The sequence below is a fragment of the Zea mays genome, chromosome 10 (assembly GCF_902167145.1).
Source record: "Zea mays cultivar B73 chromosome 10, Zm-B73-REFERENCE-NAM-5.0, whole genome shotgun sequence".
NCBI lineage: Eukaryota > Viridiplantae > Streptophyta > Magnoliopsida > Poales > Poaceae > Zea > Zea mays.
In genome coordinates this window covers 118,625,652-118,643,279 of record NC_050105.1, presented here as the reverse complement: position 1 = coordinate 118,643,279, position 17,628 = coordinate 118,625,652, and the positions used below count along the sequence as shown (strand labels likewise).

The window sequence follows — 17,628 nt, the reverse complement described above, 5'->3', positions numbered from 1 at the left end:
AGCGAGTGCAATATTTTATCTTTTTCGAGACCTTCGTTCCTCAGTTCAATTACTTCGGAACGAAGGTTGCTCAAGGCTATGGTATACCCTTCGTCTTCAACATCTTTTTGTGCCCTGAGGGCATTGCTAAGTATAAGACCCTGGAGAAAAATGTTTGTTAAATAAATTTAAGCAAATAAAATTTTTTTGGTTTCAATAAATAATGCAAAGATTTCATTGTTTCACCTTTAAACTATTGTACGCTAAGCTGTCAGCCAGCTCGTTCTTTGATAACACTGAGAGCCCGTCTTCTAGTGTTGGGAATCCGAAGCTTTTGCTCATCTCTCGACAGACTGAACTCTCCTTGCTGTCAGGGAGACAATACAAAAAGTCTTCTTCTCCGCTGCCATTGAATATCAACACCCCCTTGGGATATTTCAGTCTTCGGGCATAGAACTGAGCCTCCTGCTTCTCTTTTTCAGTCAATTTCTTTCCCGAAGCATGTCGTAAAATATAATCGGAAGCTTCAGAACAGGCTTCGGGGGCGGCAGTGCCGCTTTCTTCAACAAAGATTTGTTCTGTTGTTTCTGTTCCTTTGGTTTCCAAGAATTGTACCTTGGCGGGCTCTGAGGGCCCAGTTTCAGATTCAGCTTGGTGTTTTGAAGCTTCTGTCTCAAAGGCTTCGATTTGCACTTCAGGAGTTTTGGCAATCTTCTTCGGAGTGCTGCTTGAAGACTTTATGTCTCCAATACATCCAGTACATTAACCATTCTTTTTCTTTTGGGGGTCAATGCTGGCCCTTTTTGGCTTTTCGGTATTTCAACTTTTGCTGAAGGACTTAAAATTTCAGATGTCTTTGTTTCTTCAGCCTTCGGTTCTTCTATTTTCTTTGTTTCCGGCATTGTGACCAGCTCTTCAATATTCTTCAGGGGAGTCGCCTCTTTAGCCTCAGGGGCCGAAGAAGATTCACCGACAAACTCGGGCACTGTGGCCGGTTCAATATAGCCTGGATGGTGCGTAAGAACTTTTATCTTTTTTCCTCTTCGGCGCTGGCTCACTGAGAGCAGCTGTGGCGGCTTCCTTTGTAGACGTCGTATCTTTCCTTTTTTGACCCCGTGTTGGGTAATGGTAGTCAGGATATACAAACCCAATGGCATCAAATACTCGGTTGAGCCTTTTCTTCTTTCGGCCTCCGAAGGCTGCGGATAGTGCAGTATCTTCTGCCTTCGAATATGGACCAAGCAGCTCATCGCTTACGGCCTCAATGCTTTTTAGCCAGTCGTCATCTAGCTCGACGAACTTATCTCCATACTTGAAGGTAAATTTTAACCTAACCAGTCCACCTTCGTTAGGTTCGTCAACAGTTTCTTTTGGCATTTCCCAGTTATCTGCAAGTGTCCATACTCTGAAGGCAATGTGTTCCTGGATCAAGTCCCTTGTCCCAATGAAAGAGCAAACTACTCCGAAGGCTCTCCGACATTCTTCAGCTGCTTCGTCAATTTCTACCTTCGGTTTCCGAAGGCCGAAGCGCTGCTAGATAGGATGCATAATGATACCTTTAATGTCTTCTCGTGTTTTCAAATCATTTTTCACGTAGAACCATTCCTTCATCCAGTCCCTAGGCCATCTTTTCCGAAAAGTTGGCACAGGACAGCTTGACCCAGAACGGGCACCGAAGCTATAACAGCCAAAATTGTTGTGATATTGTTCCTTACCCCATGGTTTCGTCTCATACAATAACTCATGCATATTGCAGAAACTTTTTGCATTTGGTTCCAAACCTTGGCTCTTCGTGGCCCATACGAAGATTCCCATCCTTATGATTGCTTCAGGAGTAATTTGATGAAGGTAGATTTCAAATATCTTCAAAACTTCTACCACGAAGCTGCTCAAAGGAAACCGAAGTCCAGCCTTAAAGAAGCTTCGGAATATCACGACTTCATTTTCCTCAGGAGTCGGACAAGTTTTCTCCCCTTCGTCAGCCCTTACAATAGTTAAATCTCGAAAATATCTGCCCCTCATATTGACAAGGTGACTTTGTTTGATGCTTGATTTTCCAAAAACTGCATGGCTTGGTGGCCAAGGTCGATCTTCGGAATCTTCACCGCCACTTTCCACATCATAGCTGTCGCTATCACCAGTGTCTTCAGACATACCCTCTAAAATCTCCCTAGTAATCTTCTCTGTATTTGTCTTTGCTATTGATTCAAGGAAGCCGAGGTTCATCTCTTCAGAAAGGCTTAGCTTCGACTCAGCGACAGTTTTCTTGCCTTCAGACATCTTCGAAAACGCCAGGGAGGTACTCTCAAAGACGAAGCTTAAAAATGTAGAAGGCCAGGCAAGCGTTGGTGGGCAAAGAGCTAAAAATTAGGAAGACAGGAGCCGGCGGCAAGAGAGCGTGCCAAATGAGCTGGCGATGCCTTCTTATTTATACGCCCAGTACATCGCAAGTGGCAGGGCCCCACTTGTCACTCACTGTTGCTATTCTAGCAAAGGGAAGGTGTTTTTTCAGACCTTCGGCTTAAGGCCTTCGTCCATATCGCAATTTGAATTTGGTATTTCAGCAAATTAATATTGCGAGGGGCTACTGTTGGGGGCCTTCGGCTTTCGAAGGTCCTCAAAAACACGATTTAACTATGTTTCTGGAGTATAATGTGTAAACAGGTACATTCGGACATAAATCAAAACCACAGTGTGAAGAGTATGAATGGTGGCGCAGAGCCGAAGCTGTGCACAAAGGAGCTTCGACATGATGACAGGAAAAAAGAAACCGACTTAAAGAGGAAAAGGCTATCTAGACCCTGATAAATTACTATAAAGTTATTATCAAATGTAAAGGGCCTGAATGTAATTTTGCATAGGTTGCGACCCGTGCCTATAAATAGATGAATAGTACTCCTGAACTGGACACGCTGACTTGGCATTCGCTTTTGCGTCACGCTTGTACTTTCCTTCAAGCCGAAGGTACAAATGTAATTCAATATTGTTCTTATTCATTCATGATTATATAATAAAAGATATATGAACGATATCATATGATTATTCGTGTTATTTCTCATGTTTTCACATGTTTCTTCTTTCATTATCATATATTATCATGATGAAGGTGCGTCCTTCATGACCTTCGTCTGAAGATCATTATATCCTTAAGGAAATAATGATTCGAAGGACGAAGGATGTTAACCATTAACCTATTTTTGTGTTGTCTTGTTCTTGACTCATAGCATTTGAGAACAAGTCCCCAACAGTACCTCTTGATCGATGGATGGTGACGGAGTCGCGTCGGAGACGGACTGCACCGTTATCTCAGGTACGAGGCTAACGCCCAGCAGGTCCTTCGCGAGCGTGCTGGCGTCATTCGTCCGCTTGGGGTTGGCGTGTCGCGGGGAAACAACGCCCGTCTTCGTTTCAGACGCGAGGTCGACGCCCGACGTGTCCCCCGCTGGGGCGCCGGCATCGTCGACTCGCTCGACAGCCGACGAGGTGCCGCCTCCTGCTTGGCCATGGTTGCCTCGCCTCCTCCTCCGTCGATGGGGAAGGTGATGGGACAGACTCAGATGCTGTTCTTCCGCCATGCGGGGAAGACGTTGTCGATTCCGCCGCCGGCGGGCGGGCTGACGGCCGCCATTGTCGTTGTTGCGCGCCGGAGGAAGGAGTACCATGTTGTAGCTGCTGTTGAGGGACATGAACTCGAGACTCCCGAAACGGAGCAGCGTCCCGGGCTGGAGAGGTTGCTGGAGACTACTCATCTGGAGCTTGACGGGAAGCTGTTCGTCAACACGCAGCAGGCCCCTACCTGGCGCGCCAACTATCGGCGTTTCGACCCCGGGGGGTCCCTGGACCGACGAGTAAATTGTCGCTGCGTGTCCCAGCCCAGATGGGTCGGCGCGAGACGGAACACAAGGGGGAAGACAATGAGGGGAACTGCGGCTCGTGTTGTTCTGCGCCCAGGGCGGATGCACTTGCAGTAGGGGGTTACAAGCGTTCGCGAGGGAGAGAGAGAGGCTGCTCGTCAGCCCGTCCTCCCGCGCGGCCACCTTTTTTGTACGAGGGCCCCGGACCTTCCTTTTATAGACGTAAGGAGAGGGCCCAGGTGTTCAATGGGGGGTGTAGCAGTGTGATAACGTGTCCGGCAGAGAGGAGCCAGAGTCCTATGCACATGCCGACGTGGCTGTCGGAGAGGTGTTGGTGCCCTGTTCATGTGACTTCGTGGCCGTCGGAGGAGCGCTTAAAACCTGTAGAAGCACAGCTGTCGGGGCTGTCGGGACCTTGCTGACGTCTCCTTGCTTCCGTAGGGAGCTGAGAACCGCCGTCGTCATGGAGCACGCGAGGTGTCATCATTACTTGTTTGACCGAGGCGAGCCAGATGGGACGCCGGTCTTGTTCCCCATAACTTGAGCTAGCTAGGGGTAGGGTAATGATGTACCCCCCTGCGACGTGGTCGGCCCGAGCCCAAGGTCGAGCGAGGCGGAGGCTCCTCCGAGGTCGAGGCTGAGTCCGAGCCCTGGGGTCGGGCGAGGCGGAGACCGTCGTCTGGGGTTGAGGCTGAGTCCGAGCCCTGGGGTCGGGCGAGGCGGAGACCGTCTTCCGGGGTCGAGGTTGAGTCCGAGCCCTGGGGTCGGGCGAGGCGGAGACCGTCTTTCGGGGTCGAGGCTGAGTCCGAGCCCTGGGGTCGGGCGAGGCGGAGACCGTCTTCCGGGGTGGAGGCTGAGTCCGAGCTCTGGGGTCGGGCGAGGCGGAGACCGTCTTCCTGGGTCGAGGTTGAGTCCGAGCCCTGGGGTCGGGCGAGGCGGAGACCGTCGTCTGGGGTCGAGGTTGAGTCCGAGCCCTGGGGTCGGGCGAGGCGGAGCTTCCTATGGCGCCCAAGGCTGGACTTGGCTGTTGTCAGCCTCACCCGGGCAGGTGGCACAACAGTCGGAGTAGTGCAGGCGGCGCTGTTTTCCTGTCAGGTCAGTCAGTGGAGGGGCGAAGTGACTACGGTCACTTCGGCCTTGTCGACTGAGGAGCGCGCGTCAGGATAAGGTGTCAGACGATCCTTGCATTGAATGCTCCTGTGATGTGGTCGGTTGGCGTGGCGATCTGGCCAAGGTTGCTTCACTGCGAAGCCTGTCCGAGCTGGGCCTCGGGTGAGTCAAAGGTGCGCCCGTTACTTGAGGATGCCCTCGGGCGAGGCGTGAATCTGCCTTGGTCTACTGTTCCTGCCCGAGGCTGGGCTCGGGCGAGGCGAGATCGTGTCCCTTGAGTGGACGGAGCCTTGACCTGAATTGCGCCCATCAGGTCTTTGCAGCTTTGTGCTGATGGTGGTTACCAGTCGAGTTTAGGAGTCTTGGGGGTACCCCTAATTATGGTCCTCGACAACGAGGTCAGAGGATCACGAGCAGTCGCGTGAAGACGCTTCCCAAAAACATTATTCGCCCTCTCCCAGTGCAGTATCTAGAAGGCGAAGGGTTCCGGAGACCTGCTCTCCTGATCGCAGATGCACGTCTGCGGTCGGGATGAAGAGAACTAAAGGCGGCTCAGCTGTGAAGAGAGGCGAAAGCAAAAACTGGGATGATTTGGATGCTGGCTGCAAAATTAAAACGGCAAAAGGAAGTCGCGCCCCCGCAAGGCGAGAGGCCGGATTTCGGTGGACCATTCACGCGCATGTCGTGCGCCGTTCGCCCAGGCCAGGCGAGCGAGCGCGCATGCGCGTGGCTCTCCACACTCTCTCTTCTTATCCATAACTTGGTGAGTGAGTATGACTTTCATATTTAAGCTAGCTCTACTCTACTAGAACTAGCAATATGGTGTTATTGGTTCCACCTATTCCTTAGCTATACACTTATATGAGCTTTTGAGATTTTCCTGAGTTTAATTGAATTTCTCAATTTAGGCCTAGCCCATAAATCCTAACATATGATTCTCAAAAAAAATATAGAACAATTAATGATTTGCTGCCTTGCAGATCTGAGATCGTCTCGCTGATCAGCATTGGACAATGTTGTTGGCAGCCTCGCTTGACAAGGGACAAAAGAATGTAGCGCGCGGACCACGTACGCGTCGGAGCCGCAGCAGCTGGGTGGGAACGCCTCGTCCCGTGGTCACTCGTCGACCGAGCTTTGCCTGGAACGTGAAACGTGAACGAGAACGATGGCTCGCGGCAAGTTGGCACGTCGTCGTCGTTCTCGTTCGATCGTCTCCTCCCCAGCTCGATCGCGCCGTTCGGCTACTTTGCTTTGCATATCACGACGGTCACGGCCCCCCGGCCAATGGCATGCTATCCATTACCTCCCAACTCCCAAGAAACCTGCGCGTGTCGCCGTCAGGCTGATGAGGCGCGCGGCGCGGGGGCCACGACGGTGTGTACCGGTGCAGGAGCATTTGGACCGGCGCCGTCTCAGCAGCCACCGCCACTTGTTGTGTGGATTGTTAAGTGCCAGCTCTCGCATGGACTAGTCACATGAGCATGCAAGAAAGATAACCAAGAATATATAGTATTTTCTTGTTTTGATTTGTGGAAATGTATTGTTAGACTATTAATAACCCATGGTTCCTGTTATTCTATCCTCAAAAGCATATATATATATATATATATATATATATATATATATATATATATATATATATACAGTAAAAGAAGTCATCCTGCGCGTGACCGAGCGTGCACAAAAAGAAGTCATAGCGCGCGTGGGTTAAGAGGAATCGAACTTGAGACCTCCAGTCTAGAATGCCTTGAAGCTGCTGCAGCAACCAATCAAGCCTGATTGTTTTAGTGACATTAATGCACTCATATCCCTATTTAATAGGGGCAAACAGGGAAAACTCTATGATAATTAATCACTCCTTGGTATGCACAATCATGTCCTAAACGACTACCTTTACTGCACTGGAGGGAGTATATTACAAATTTCCAACTGCAGGTGCAGGTGCAGGTACGAGCATGAGTACAAAATTCTACCCGCTAATACAAGCCCCTTAATGATACTTACACAATACCTCCTCCGTTCTAAAATATATTTAGTTTTAGGCCCCGTTTAGTTTGATGAGGGACTAAAGATTAGTCTCTTCATTTAAGTCTTATTTAGTCTCTAAATTATCAAATGGGTGGGATTAAAACAGAGACTAAATTGCTTTAGTCTCTAGTCCTTCAAGGAGTCTAGTCCTTCAAGAAGTAACTAAAAGGGACTAACCATATTAATTTCACTTTCTCTCCCTTATTTATTTTAGTTACACTAATTACGAGAAAATGCTAAAAGGTATTTTGGTCTTATGAATAATTTAATGTGTTATGAATACTTTTAGCCTCCTACAACCAAACATGATACAGACTAAACATTAGTCTCATAACTAAATTTTAGTCCATAGACTAAACGAACCAAAACAGACTCTTAGACTAATCACATATTCGATCATCTAGTAACGTATGATTTCTATGTATGCATGTCTATATTCGTTATCATTTGAATAAATGTGGATAGAAAAAAATAGACTAAAAAGAACTATATTTTAGAATGGATTGAGTATACAAACTATTACATTGCACAAGTGCAAAATGGTCGTCGGCACGCACCTTTCACTGCTCATCTTCTGGATGGTCTCGGCGACGCGATTTTCTGCGCGGTCACGGACAAACTTTTGAATTCCAGGGCAAGATCGACCAACCCGTCGGTAGCGACGCGTTCCTGTCCAACTAGTTAAAGTCTCCGTGGAAATTAACACGGTTAAGCCAGGCCAACTGGCCAACCCTATCTATCTACATGTAAGACGCGCTATCCTATGTGTCGAAGGCTACACACGAACAGCCGCAGCAAGTATATAATACTTGGCCAGTTCCAGTTGTGCCATTGCCGCGTCCACGGCTCCACCCCTATAAATGCTGGCCATGAGGCACCACGGTTTCTTCAATTCATCCAGACAAGTCATATCTAGCTAGTAGCTCCCTGAAAAGTTCACTAGAGAAGCATTTGAGGGAGGAGCCATGTCTGAGGAGAAGCACCACCACCACCTGTTCCACCACCGCAAGGCAGAGGAGGAGGAAGGCGCCTCCGGCGAGGTCGACTACGAGAAGAAGGAGAAGCACCACAAGCACATGGAGCAGCTCGGCCAGCTCGGCGCCATCGCCGCCGGCGCGTACGCTCTGGTGAGACCGAAAAAACCCAACCTCCATCCCTTTGGTCGCCTGATCGATGCATGCCATGGTCCAGCTCTTGATCTGTGTGTGTCTGTGCGTGTGCATCGACGTGTGGCTGCAGCACGAGAAGCACAAGGCCAAGAAGGACCCGGAGAACGAGCACGGCCACCGGGTCAAGGAGGAGGTGGCCGCCGTCGCCGCCGTGGGCTCCGCCGGGTTCGCCTTCCACGAGCATCACGAGAAGAAGGACGCCAAGAAGCACGCCCACAACTGATCCGTCGCAGGCTGCCTCAGCCGAAGCAGCAGCACATCGTCGCGGTTGCTGTTTCATCTGTTCTCCCAGCCTCGTCTTCGTCTACTGTGTGCCGGGCAGGCCTTGATTTGAGGCTTTGAGCTACCGATATTTGCACGGACGTAGGAACTGTGTTGGTCCTCGGCGTTCTTGTATCAAGATCAAATCAGGCCTTCAATAAGTGTGTGTGTGTGCATATATCTTTTTTTTAAAATTTATCTCTTTTTTTTTGTATCGAGAGATGTTCTGAATAATGTGAATTTACGTGTGTTTATATAAACGAATTTAAGAAGTCCGCCCTGATTTGCTTCGTCTTTAACTAAAACACGCAATGAGAAATAGTACTCCTTGACTATTAATATAGGACTTTTGGACAAGCTAATGGTTTAAGTAGCTAATGGTATATATATAGGGACGAACTAATGGAAGCCCAGAGCTTCCATTAGTATCGGGAAGCCCCAGCCAATTAGACGGAACCGGGCAGAACGCAGGTTTGTTCGGCGGTTTACTGGTCTGATCGAACCACAACGTAAATCATAAGCCAACAGAACGTAAACCCGTGTGTATTTTAGCGTAAACAGGTATAAGCGATAAAATCACGAACCATAACTGAAGCCTCCCGAAAATATCGCCCAGCATGCACGTAAGCAGAAAAGTGAGGCATAAATATGTACATACAATTGCGTAACTGGATACATATACTTGAGTAAATATAAATCTGTTTCAACAAACCGAGATAAATTCTCTCGAGTTGTTATCACCAGTCCGACAATATCTTCTGGCATGCAGGAACAAACTTTATAGATCGTAATTGACCGAACAAAATAGCGTAAACATTGTACTTGGGATTGGTTAGCTCAGGGCATATAAAAAGGAACTGGCGGCTGATTGTATTGCATTGTTTACAATGGCTGACGACAGAGAAGAAGAAGCAGGCGATGATAGTTCTGCGTCATTGCACAGAGCTGCACCAGGTACATTTGCAATTGTATAATTACTTCAGTTCATAAAATAATTAGACAAATATGATGGCCGGCTTGCAGACACATGCAGTGGTCTACCAGCAGCGCCCACATCAAGAATTATATCTCCAAACTGTGGTGTGAGTCCACGGATAAATATAGTAACACCACCTGCAGAATTACGAGCGCCAGGGGTCAATGATGGCAATACAACAGTAATTGAAACAATGATAGCAGCAAATCAAATGGTGCCTATGAGGACCATTAGTGATCATGAACAAGATACACCTAATATCCTCCGAAGTCATGTAAGTTATTTATCTTTGGTTATGTCTATTATACAATTTAAATAACATTAAGAGTGTACCTAATATAAAATTAAATGTATTTATGATTATGTTAATTCACAGCCTGAAAGTATTGATCCAACCATGGTGCCTAGGATCGGTATGACATTTGGAAATGTCGATGAGGCATACAATTTTTACAGTCGTTACGCATATGAGGTTGGTTTTCCACTTAAAAAGTATAGGGAGAGAAAGAACTGTAAGTGGTTAAATTGTTCAATGGAGGGTAGAAATACAGAAAGGTTAGCTAGTAATCCTAGAATCCGTAATACATCATCGAGGAGAACACAATGCAAGGCTAGTTTGAAACTAAAAAAAATATATGATGACTCAAAAGAAAATATTGTAGCCGTAAGAATCGATCTGGTCCACTTAGAACATAATCATGATTTCATTAAGAAGGATACTGTAAAGAAACACCTACAATGCAACAAGACTCATGATCCTGAGTACATGGAGTTTCTCAGTTCAATGCAGCAAAGCAGAATCCCGCAACACTGTATCATGGACTTCGTGTCTGAGATGCATGGTGGTCCTGAAAACGTACCAATTACAGCAAAGGACATTGCTAATTTGTAAGAATCATTTTCTTTATGAATTTATTATATAAATTTTTAAATCCATGTCAAGTTAATGAGTAATAATTACAATTTTTTGTTGAACTATACAGGAAACAGGCAAAACAACGAGAAAAGAATGCCAAAGATGTGTCTAAGCTTTTGGCTTTTTTTTCATTATGCAAAAGGGATAATCCATAATTTTTCTCTGATTTCCAGTTAGACAGCGAAGGAAAAATATTGAGTATTTTTTGGTCTCATGCTAGTCAGCAAGGAGAGTATGTTGATTTTGGGGATGCAGTTACCTTTGATACAACTCATAAGACTAATTTGTATGGAAAACCCCTAGGAATGTTTGTTGGTGCAAACCAACACCTACAATGCACAGTGTTTGGGTTCTCATTATTGGGAGATGAAACTGTTGAAACATTCGAGTGGGTATTTAATGCAGTCAAGACATGCATGGGGACTGAAGGACCAAGAGTCATGTTGACAGGTATGATTTATGTATATATAATAACTATAAACTCGAAGTACATGCAATATAAATTCAATATCTTGTGCATATTTACAATGCATGTGAGTCTTGTTTTGTTATGTACCATACAATGTTTACATAAAAATATGCATCTAATAATGTCAGACAATGTATATTTACAGATCAAGACCCTGCAATGCCAGTGGCATTACGTCGGGTCTTCCCAAACACAGTCCACAGGTTGTGTCTATGGCATGTGCAAAATAGGTACATGCCATTTCTAAATGAGTTGTATGCACGATATGCTGAAGCGGATTTTAAGACAAAATTCCAGTCTATAGTACATCATCCATTGACTGAAATAGAGTTTGCGGCTGCATGGAAAATGTTGATTGATGAATTCAACCTGCATGAAGATGGAACACTTAGAAAATTATATGCAATGCGTAAGGAATGGATTCCTGTTTTTTCAAACATGACTATTGTGGGCTTATGGTGTCTACGCAACGTAGCGAGAGCATGAACAAACTCGTGAAGAGCGCTCATGTCGATTCAAACACCCCACTTCATGAGTTTGCGAAGCAAATGTTGAAACTACTACATAGCAAGAAGATGCAAGAAGGAAAGGAAACACTAGGATGTATGGTATGTAATATTATTTATGCATTATGCTATTTAGTAGGCTCGCAAGACGTAACTAATTGTTTTATATGCAGGGTCAAAAAGAAACCACAACACTATATATGTTTGAAATTAGGGTTGCAAGGGCATACACAAGGGCTGTGATGAATAGGTTCGAGGAGTCAATGAAATACGCTACTGCATATAGGATAACACTTGATCCAGATGGAGGCACAAATGATTGGTTGGTGCAGCATACATCAAGATCGAAAAGAATCGTGTGGGGGCAACACCAATTCAAAGTGAAGGCGGATGTAGAGGCAGGAATGTTTAAATGTGAATGCAAACAGTGGGAACACACAGGTAAGCAAGAGTTAAGATATAACGTCATATTATTTATACTCTAATAATTAAATGTGAATGTGAAATGTTGCACCCTTGTTTAAATGCAGGACTATTTTGTGTGCATCTAATCCGAACATTCATGCACATTCAGCTAGAAAGGATACCTAATGAATACATTCTACAACGTTACACATACTCAGCTAGCCAAGATGTGGTATTTTCAAGAGATGACAAGAAAATGAGTGGAAAAGATGGAGAAACAAAATCATATAGGCAAAAAATGTTGCTTAAAAAGGCAATGAAGGTAGTAAACTAAGCTAGTATGTCAAAGGCGGGGAGTGATAAGGCCTTGGACACAATGGATGAACTATTGGAGATGCTTGGGCGTTTAGAGCCAGATATAGGATGTGAAGATGCTGGTGGTGCAAGTACTGGAGGAGGCAACCATGTGGGTGTTCTTTTATATAAAATTGTTGAACATTTTATTCAGAACTTAATTATTGCTAATTGTAAAAATTAAACGTTGCAGGGCAAAGAGGATGCTGTTGGAAACACTGAAGGTGAACATGTATCACAATGTGATAACGAGGAGCATGTGGCAGTACATTCATGACAACAGGTAATATTATGGCAAAAAACAATATAATTTATGTATAATGCAAATAAATGAGATGATTTATACATTATTTGTAATATTGACTATAATGCACTAATGAGTAGGATGGAGGCTTAAATATTGATGAACATCATCAATCTGAATTGCAAATGACGCTTGTTGGAAATGATGATTGTGAAGGAACACAATATGGGGATGTTAGAAAGGTATGAATTCTAAATTTATTAAATTGCAGATATTCTGTATATTTAATGTTATTAAATATTTATAATCTGACATAATAACATTTGTACCTATAAATACTTCTTTTTATGGCATCTAGAGACTGGAATATGATGTAGATGGCATAAGCTTATTGCGCCCAAATAATGCAAGGCCAAAGGGAAGGACGATAAAAACTAGTGAACAAAGAGTTCTGAAACTAGGTGCGAAAGGAGAAAAGAAGAAGACTCGAAAGTGCCAAAAATGTGGCATTGCTGATGGACACAACAGTCGAACCTGCTTGTCTATAGAGGAAAATAGGGTAAAATTGGCTAGCCTTGCTGATAGAAAAAGAGGACGACCGCCTGGGTCTAGAAACAAAAATTCAACAATGGCCCCGCAGTGGAATGAGACATCCACATCAAAAAAACATAAACATACCGATTGTGAAGAACATGGTTCGGATGACAATAATTTGGCATGATTGTAAAACATTTATACATAAATAATGGATGATATTGAAATGTTATGATCATGATACTATTTGATGAATATGAATATTTACGTTAAAAGCTCACTGTATGGATTATATCTATTAATGCGACATAATTATTTCTTATGAGCTATGCTACTGATGGGTTTGTTTGGCTCTGCATCTCGTACAGTATTTATGTTGAAAAAATCAAACATCCGGCGAAATGAAGTCAATATGTATGGGCTGGCGCCAAACGAAAAAATGAATGAATAAGCGTAAACATGTTCAGTTATATGCATAAACAGTATCAGCTTTGTGCATAACTGAACAAAGATAGGCAGCACATTGACACTGGATAAACAGGCGCATTCAGTAAATAAGTACATTAAAGGACGTAAACCTGTTCTGTTATATGTATAAATAGTATCAGATTTTTGCATAATCAATACAAGGAAAAACTGAAAATATTGTACATAACTGAACAAAGATAGACAGCACAATGACACTGGATAAACAGGTGCATACAGTAAATAAGTATATAAAAAAACGTAAACCTGTTCAGTTATATGCATAAACAGTATCAGTTTTTTGCATAATCAATACAGAGAATAAGTGAAAATACTGTACATAAATGAACTTAGAAAGGCAGCACATTGGCACTGGATAATCAGGCGTATACAGTAGATAAAGGAATAAAACATCTGATGCATTGAAGAACATCACTGAAGAAGATATAAAAACCATAAGACAAATGATAAAGTGCATAACTATCATATATAAATATATCCATCTAAAACATATCTGGTACGACATATATAAGAGTTTGCTAAGAGTTGCATATGGACATAAGTATTATCTGAATCCTAACATAAGCCAACAGACCAATATGTACATCAACACTATTCAGTGACACTACCCTAAACTAAGCTAGTACTAAGATACCTTGAAGCCACCAAAAGCCATCAGACCATCATGTTCATACTACTATTAAGAGAGTAAACTATACTAGGCTACTAGTGAGAGAACTTGAATCTATCCAGATGGGAAACCACGGAGCTGTTTCTGTTTAGTCGATGGAATATTAGGTAATGCAGTATAAGAGAGCGAATGTCCTCTGAATTATCCTGCAAACAAATATAAGGAAAAGGTGAGTTAGACATAACTTTACATACATTATGTCATAACAACAAAAATTCTATCTATGTATTATGTACCGGATCAATGACTGCATTCATAGCTCCAACCATGTAGTCATGTAGTCGTAGTGCTGCATATATCTCATGACAAAGAGTCCACAATCATTAGACCCCAATTTCATTGTTGGGCAGTTATTCATGAGTTCAATAGGGTACTTCAAAAAAGCAGGGAGGGCTGATCTTGGTCGAGCATTTTGAATGGCTAGATTGAGCCTACTCATTATTAACCTGGCCCATGAAACCTTCCTATCACCCATATCCATAGGTATACAATGGTAATTTTTCCAGATAGTCCCACCCATCTCTGGTCCATATGGGTTGGAATCTAACACATGTATGCGTCCAATCTGAAGATTAACAACATACAATGTCCAATGTCCAGATCGTAGCATGGGTACCATTATCTACATGCACACAAAATGGAAATAACAAATGTTGAATACACTATGGTTGATATGGATGATTAGATTAAAATTTAAATGCAGAAAAATGAAGTGAGAGTGTGATGGGTGAAGGAACATAAATTAACTGATTTGTAGTCATCCAGCTGCTTGAATGAAGGCAGTGTATTCAATAGGTAACTCTCCAAAACTGAAGGGTCAAATGGACGAGGAGACTTACTATGTTGCTCCTGCTCCTCAAAGTTCAATATAGCCTAATAGGATAGAGAAGTATTATGTAATTTCCATATATGCTATGCATTTAAAAAAGAGGTATAAATGTAGAAGTCATACCCCAACATTAACATCTAGAATGAGCTGGTGAGCATTGAGTGGAGGAATATGTTTAGACCAGTCATCGCGGACACACTCAATGAAACATTGCATAAACACGTTGTCGAGACATGCGCCATCAGCAAAAGATTGTTGTATGTCACAACAATTGGTACGATATTCACCGAAGTCAATTATATTTCTACATATGAAAAGATTGAACATACAAAAATAGAAACAAATGTTATTTGTATAAATGAGATATAAAATTACATAATATATATGCAACTTGACCATTGAATTGAAGGTACTATATGGGAATAATGAGATACAAAATTACATAATATGCAACTTGACCACCCTCTCTCATCCATAATAATGGGAATATATATGCAACTTGACCACCCTCTCTCAGCCATTCAGCCACCACCCTCTGTCCGTCTCCGAGCCCTCTCCCTCTCTCTCCCAGCCACTTCTATGCGGTGGCACTGCTGCTCCACCCTCTCTCCCAGCCACTTCTAACTATGGAATGAAAGCACCAGGTGAACTAGCTGGCAACACCGTAGTCAGTAAATACAGTAAGCCTTTTTGACGGAGATAAAGGAAGAAAGCATGCATGTCATCAAATATAAAAGGGTGTCAAGGAGGAATTATACAAATGACAATTTGACTAAGCGGTCGGGGGAGCACGTTGTTTTGTACCCCAGTAGAAATATTTGACAAGATCTAAACTCCAAACATGGGCATTAATTAATGCAACTTTTAGATACTTTAAACGAAATTGGATTTCTCATCTGTTGTCATCCAAGATAAACAACCAAGATGTGCTGCAATCGACTCAATTACGCCCTGATGACTGATGAGCCACACGTACTAGGATGGATCACCTGTGCAGGCTGCAAAATCCTTAACAGATCTAGGTCATGCAACAAGTTATAAAGGTGATCATGCTCAAAAGTTTTAACGAAGATTGGAACTCTTGACCAGTTAGCAATGGATTATAGCTAATAAGTTTACATGCATGACCTAGAGAAGATCAGAAGAAGTCTAATCCTCTCGCATGGTTCCATAAGTTCAAATATAAACAGTGAAACACCTGAACACACAGAGCCAGTCCAACCACCAGCCGGCAAAGGTAACAGTTCACTGGCAAGTAGGTCCACAAAATCCTTCCTCAGCCCAACAGTGAGTGACCATGGAAACCAGATTTACCTACCCCGCATCGCCACCGCCGCAGCCGCCAACCAAATTAAGCACGCACTCCTCGATTTCTCCTAGGACTAGTAACTTCTATCCATATATCCATTAAAAAATATCGCAACCATAAACCGACACGTGGGTCCCAGAATTAAACCCATGCAGATAAACACTTGCCTAATTATGCTGCCATGGATGGTACATTACAGGTATTTATTACTTTTTCAGAAGACCATGGGCATTCTAGTATTTCAATTTTCTGTTTTTCTCTTTTATGTAAACTTGCTCTTTTGCCTTTTGATTGTCTGGCACAGCCTGCTGTTGGAGCTGACGGGAGGAAAGGGGAGGCTCAAGGCAATGTTCTTCTTGCATCAAATGAGAATATGCAATATGCTGTTACTGTATACGTTCTAAAAACTGTAAGTAAAATTGTGAATACAATTTAAAATATCCTTAATTTTATTTTCTCTTCTAACTATGACAACGTGGCTACAGGTGTTCTCATCATTTGGTTCAGTCCAAAAAATTGCTATTTTTAGAAGAATGGGGGGACACAAGCTTTGATTCAGTACCCTGATATGCGTCTAGAAATAGATCATTGCAGGCTTTAAATCACTAGGCTTTGAACTAGTTTTTTTTTCTCTTTAACAACAAGAGACCTATAGTTGAACTCCTATAGAAGCTACAACTCAAAGTTCAGTCATGTGTATAGCTATTTTCCTTTCGCTTCTATTCAAGGCTAAATCTTTGGGTACAAAGATTGAATAAAACTTAATAGTATCAATACCATTGCCACGATGTTGTTCAATCAGAATTACAAAGAATTAAAAATTATGCCAAGTCAAACAAATTGAAAAGTATGTACCTGTCCAATTCAATGAACCTAGAACACAAGTATGCCCGAAGAGCGCGAGCACATTCTAATTCAGATAAGAAGAGGCCTGGTGCAGAAACACTCCCAATAGGAGTCTTGTCAAATACTGGTCCAGAATCATGGTCAACTGTGCCACCTACCACTGTCTGACCTTGCTGAACAGAAAAGATGAAGTATACATTAATCATAATATGTAAACATGAAATGCAAGATATGAAGACAGAAAAGATATATAAGTCAATCTTAAATACTAACAGTATTTGGTGTAACAGATTCGCCTGCCCGAATAACCTCATCAATCAAATCTCCAAATGTAGCAGCTAGATTGGACTGCTTTGTACTAATAGTATTCAAACATTGCTTGATAGAGGCAAATATTTTGCCAACCTCTAAGTCATAATCAATCAACGTAGCTTGGAACTTCTGGCGTTGATGTACAGGAAGCATCTGAATCTTATTTGCCATCAGGTCTTGCATAAGAGGGAGTTGGATGATTATATTTGGAAGTCGACCATGTTGATTTGGGTCTTCATCAAAAGTTTCTGGCCTCATTGGAAACTGAAGTAAAAAAAGATAATAATGATATGATAAGTATGGTAAAGCAACAGACAAACAAAGATCATAGTGGGTATATGACCTAACCTCAATCTGACAAGTAGATGGCG

The 17,628-nt window shown here is 43.2% G+C and overlaps 1 protein-coding gene and 1 long non-coding RNA gene across 2 annotated transcripts; one reads left to right on the top strand and one right to left on the bottom strand.

The window, feature by feature from the left end:
- The first annotated feature begins 7,870 nt into the window (after positions 1 to 7,870).
- On the top strand, positions 7,871 to 8,738 carry LOC100127507 (Asr protein). The gene is made up of 2 exons (NM_001112764.2): positions 7,871 to 8,098; positions 8,211 to 8,738. Exons 1-2 carry the CDS (start codon positions 7,937 to 7,939, stop codon positions 8,361 to 8,363), a joined length of 315 nt encoding a protein of 104 aa, NP_001106235.1. The 5' UTR covers positions 7,871 to 7,936; the 3' UTR covers positions 8,364 to 8,738.
- A 5,733-nt stretch (positions 8,739 to 14,471) lies between these two features.
- Positions 14,472 to 15,020, bottom strand: LOC109943135 (uncharacterized). Its single transcript, XR_002265822.2, has 3 exons — positions 14,914 to 15,020; positions 14,709 to 14,834; positions 14,472 to 14,583 (listed from the first exon to the last, which is right to left on the bottom strand). It is a non-coding gene; the product is annotated as an uncharacterized lncRNA (long non-coding RNA).
- Between the last annotated feature and the right edge of the window lie 2,608 nt (positions 15,021 to 17,628).

Bases quoted from the DNA above. Each gene is read 5' to 3' on its own strand.
- LOC100127507 (NM_001112764.2), top strand. From the start codon at position 7,937: ATGTCTGAGGAGAAGCACCACCACCACCTGTTCCACCACCGCAAGGCA. The intron at 8,099-8,210 runs GTGAGACCGAAA...GTGTGGCTGCAG, and splicing joins CCGCCGGCGCGTACGCTCTG to CACGAGAAGCACAAGGCCAA.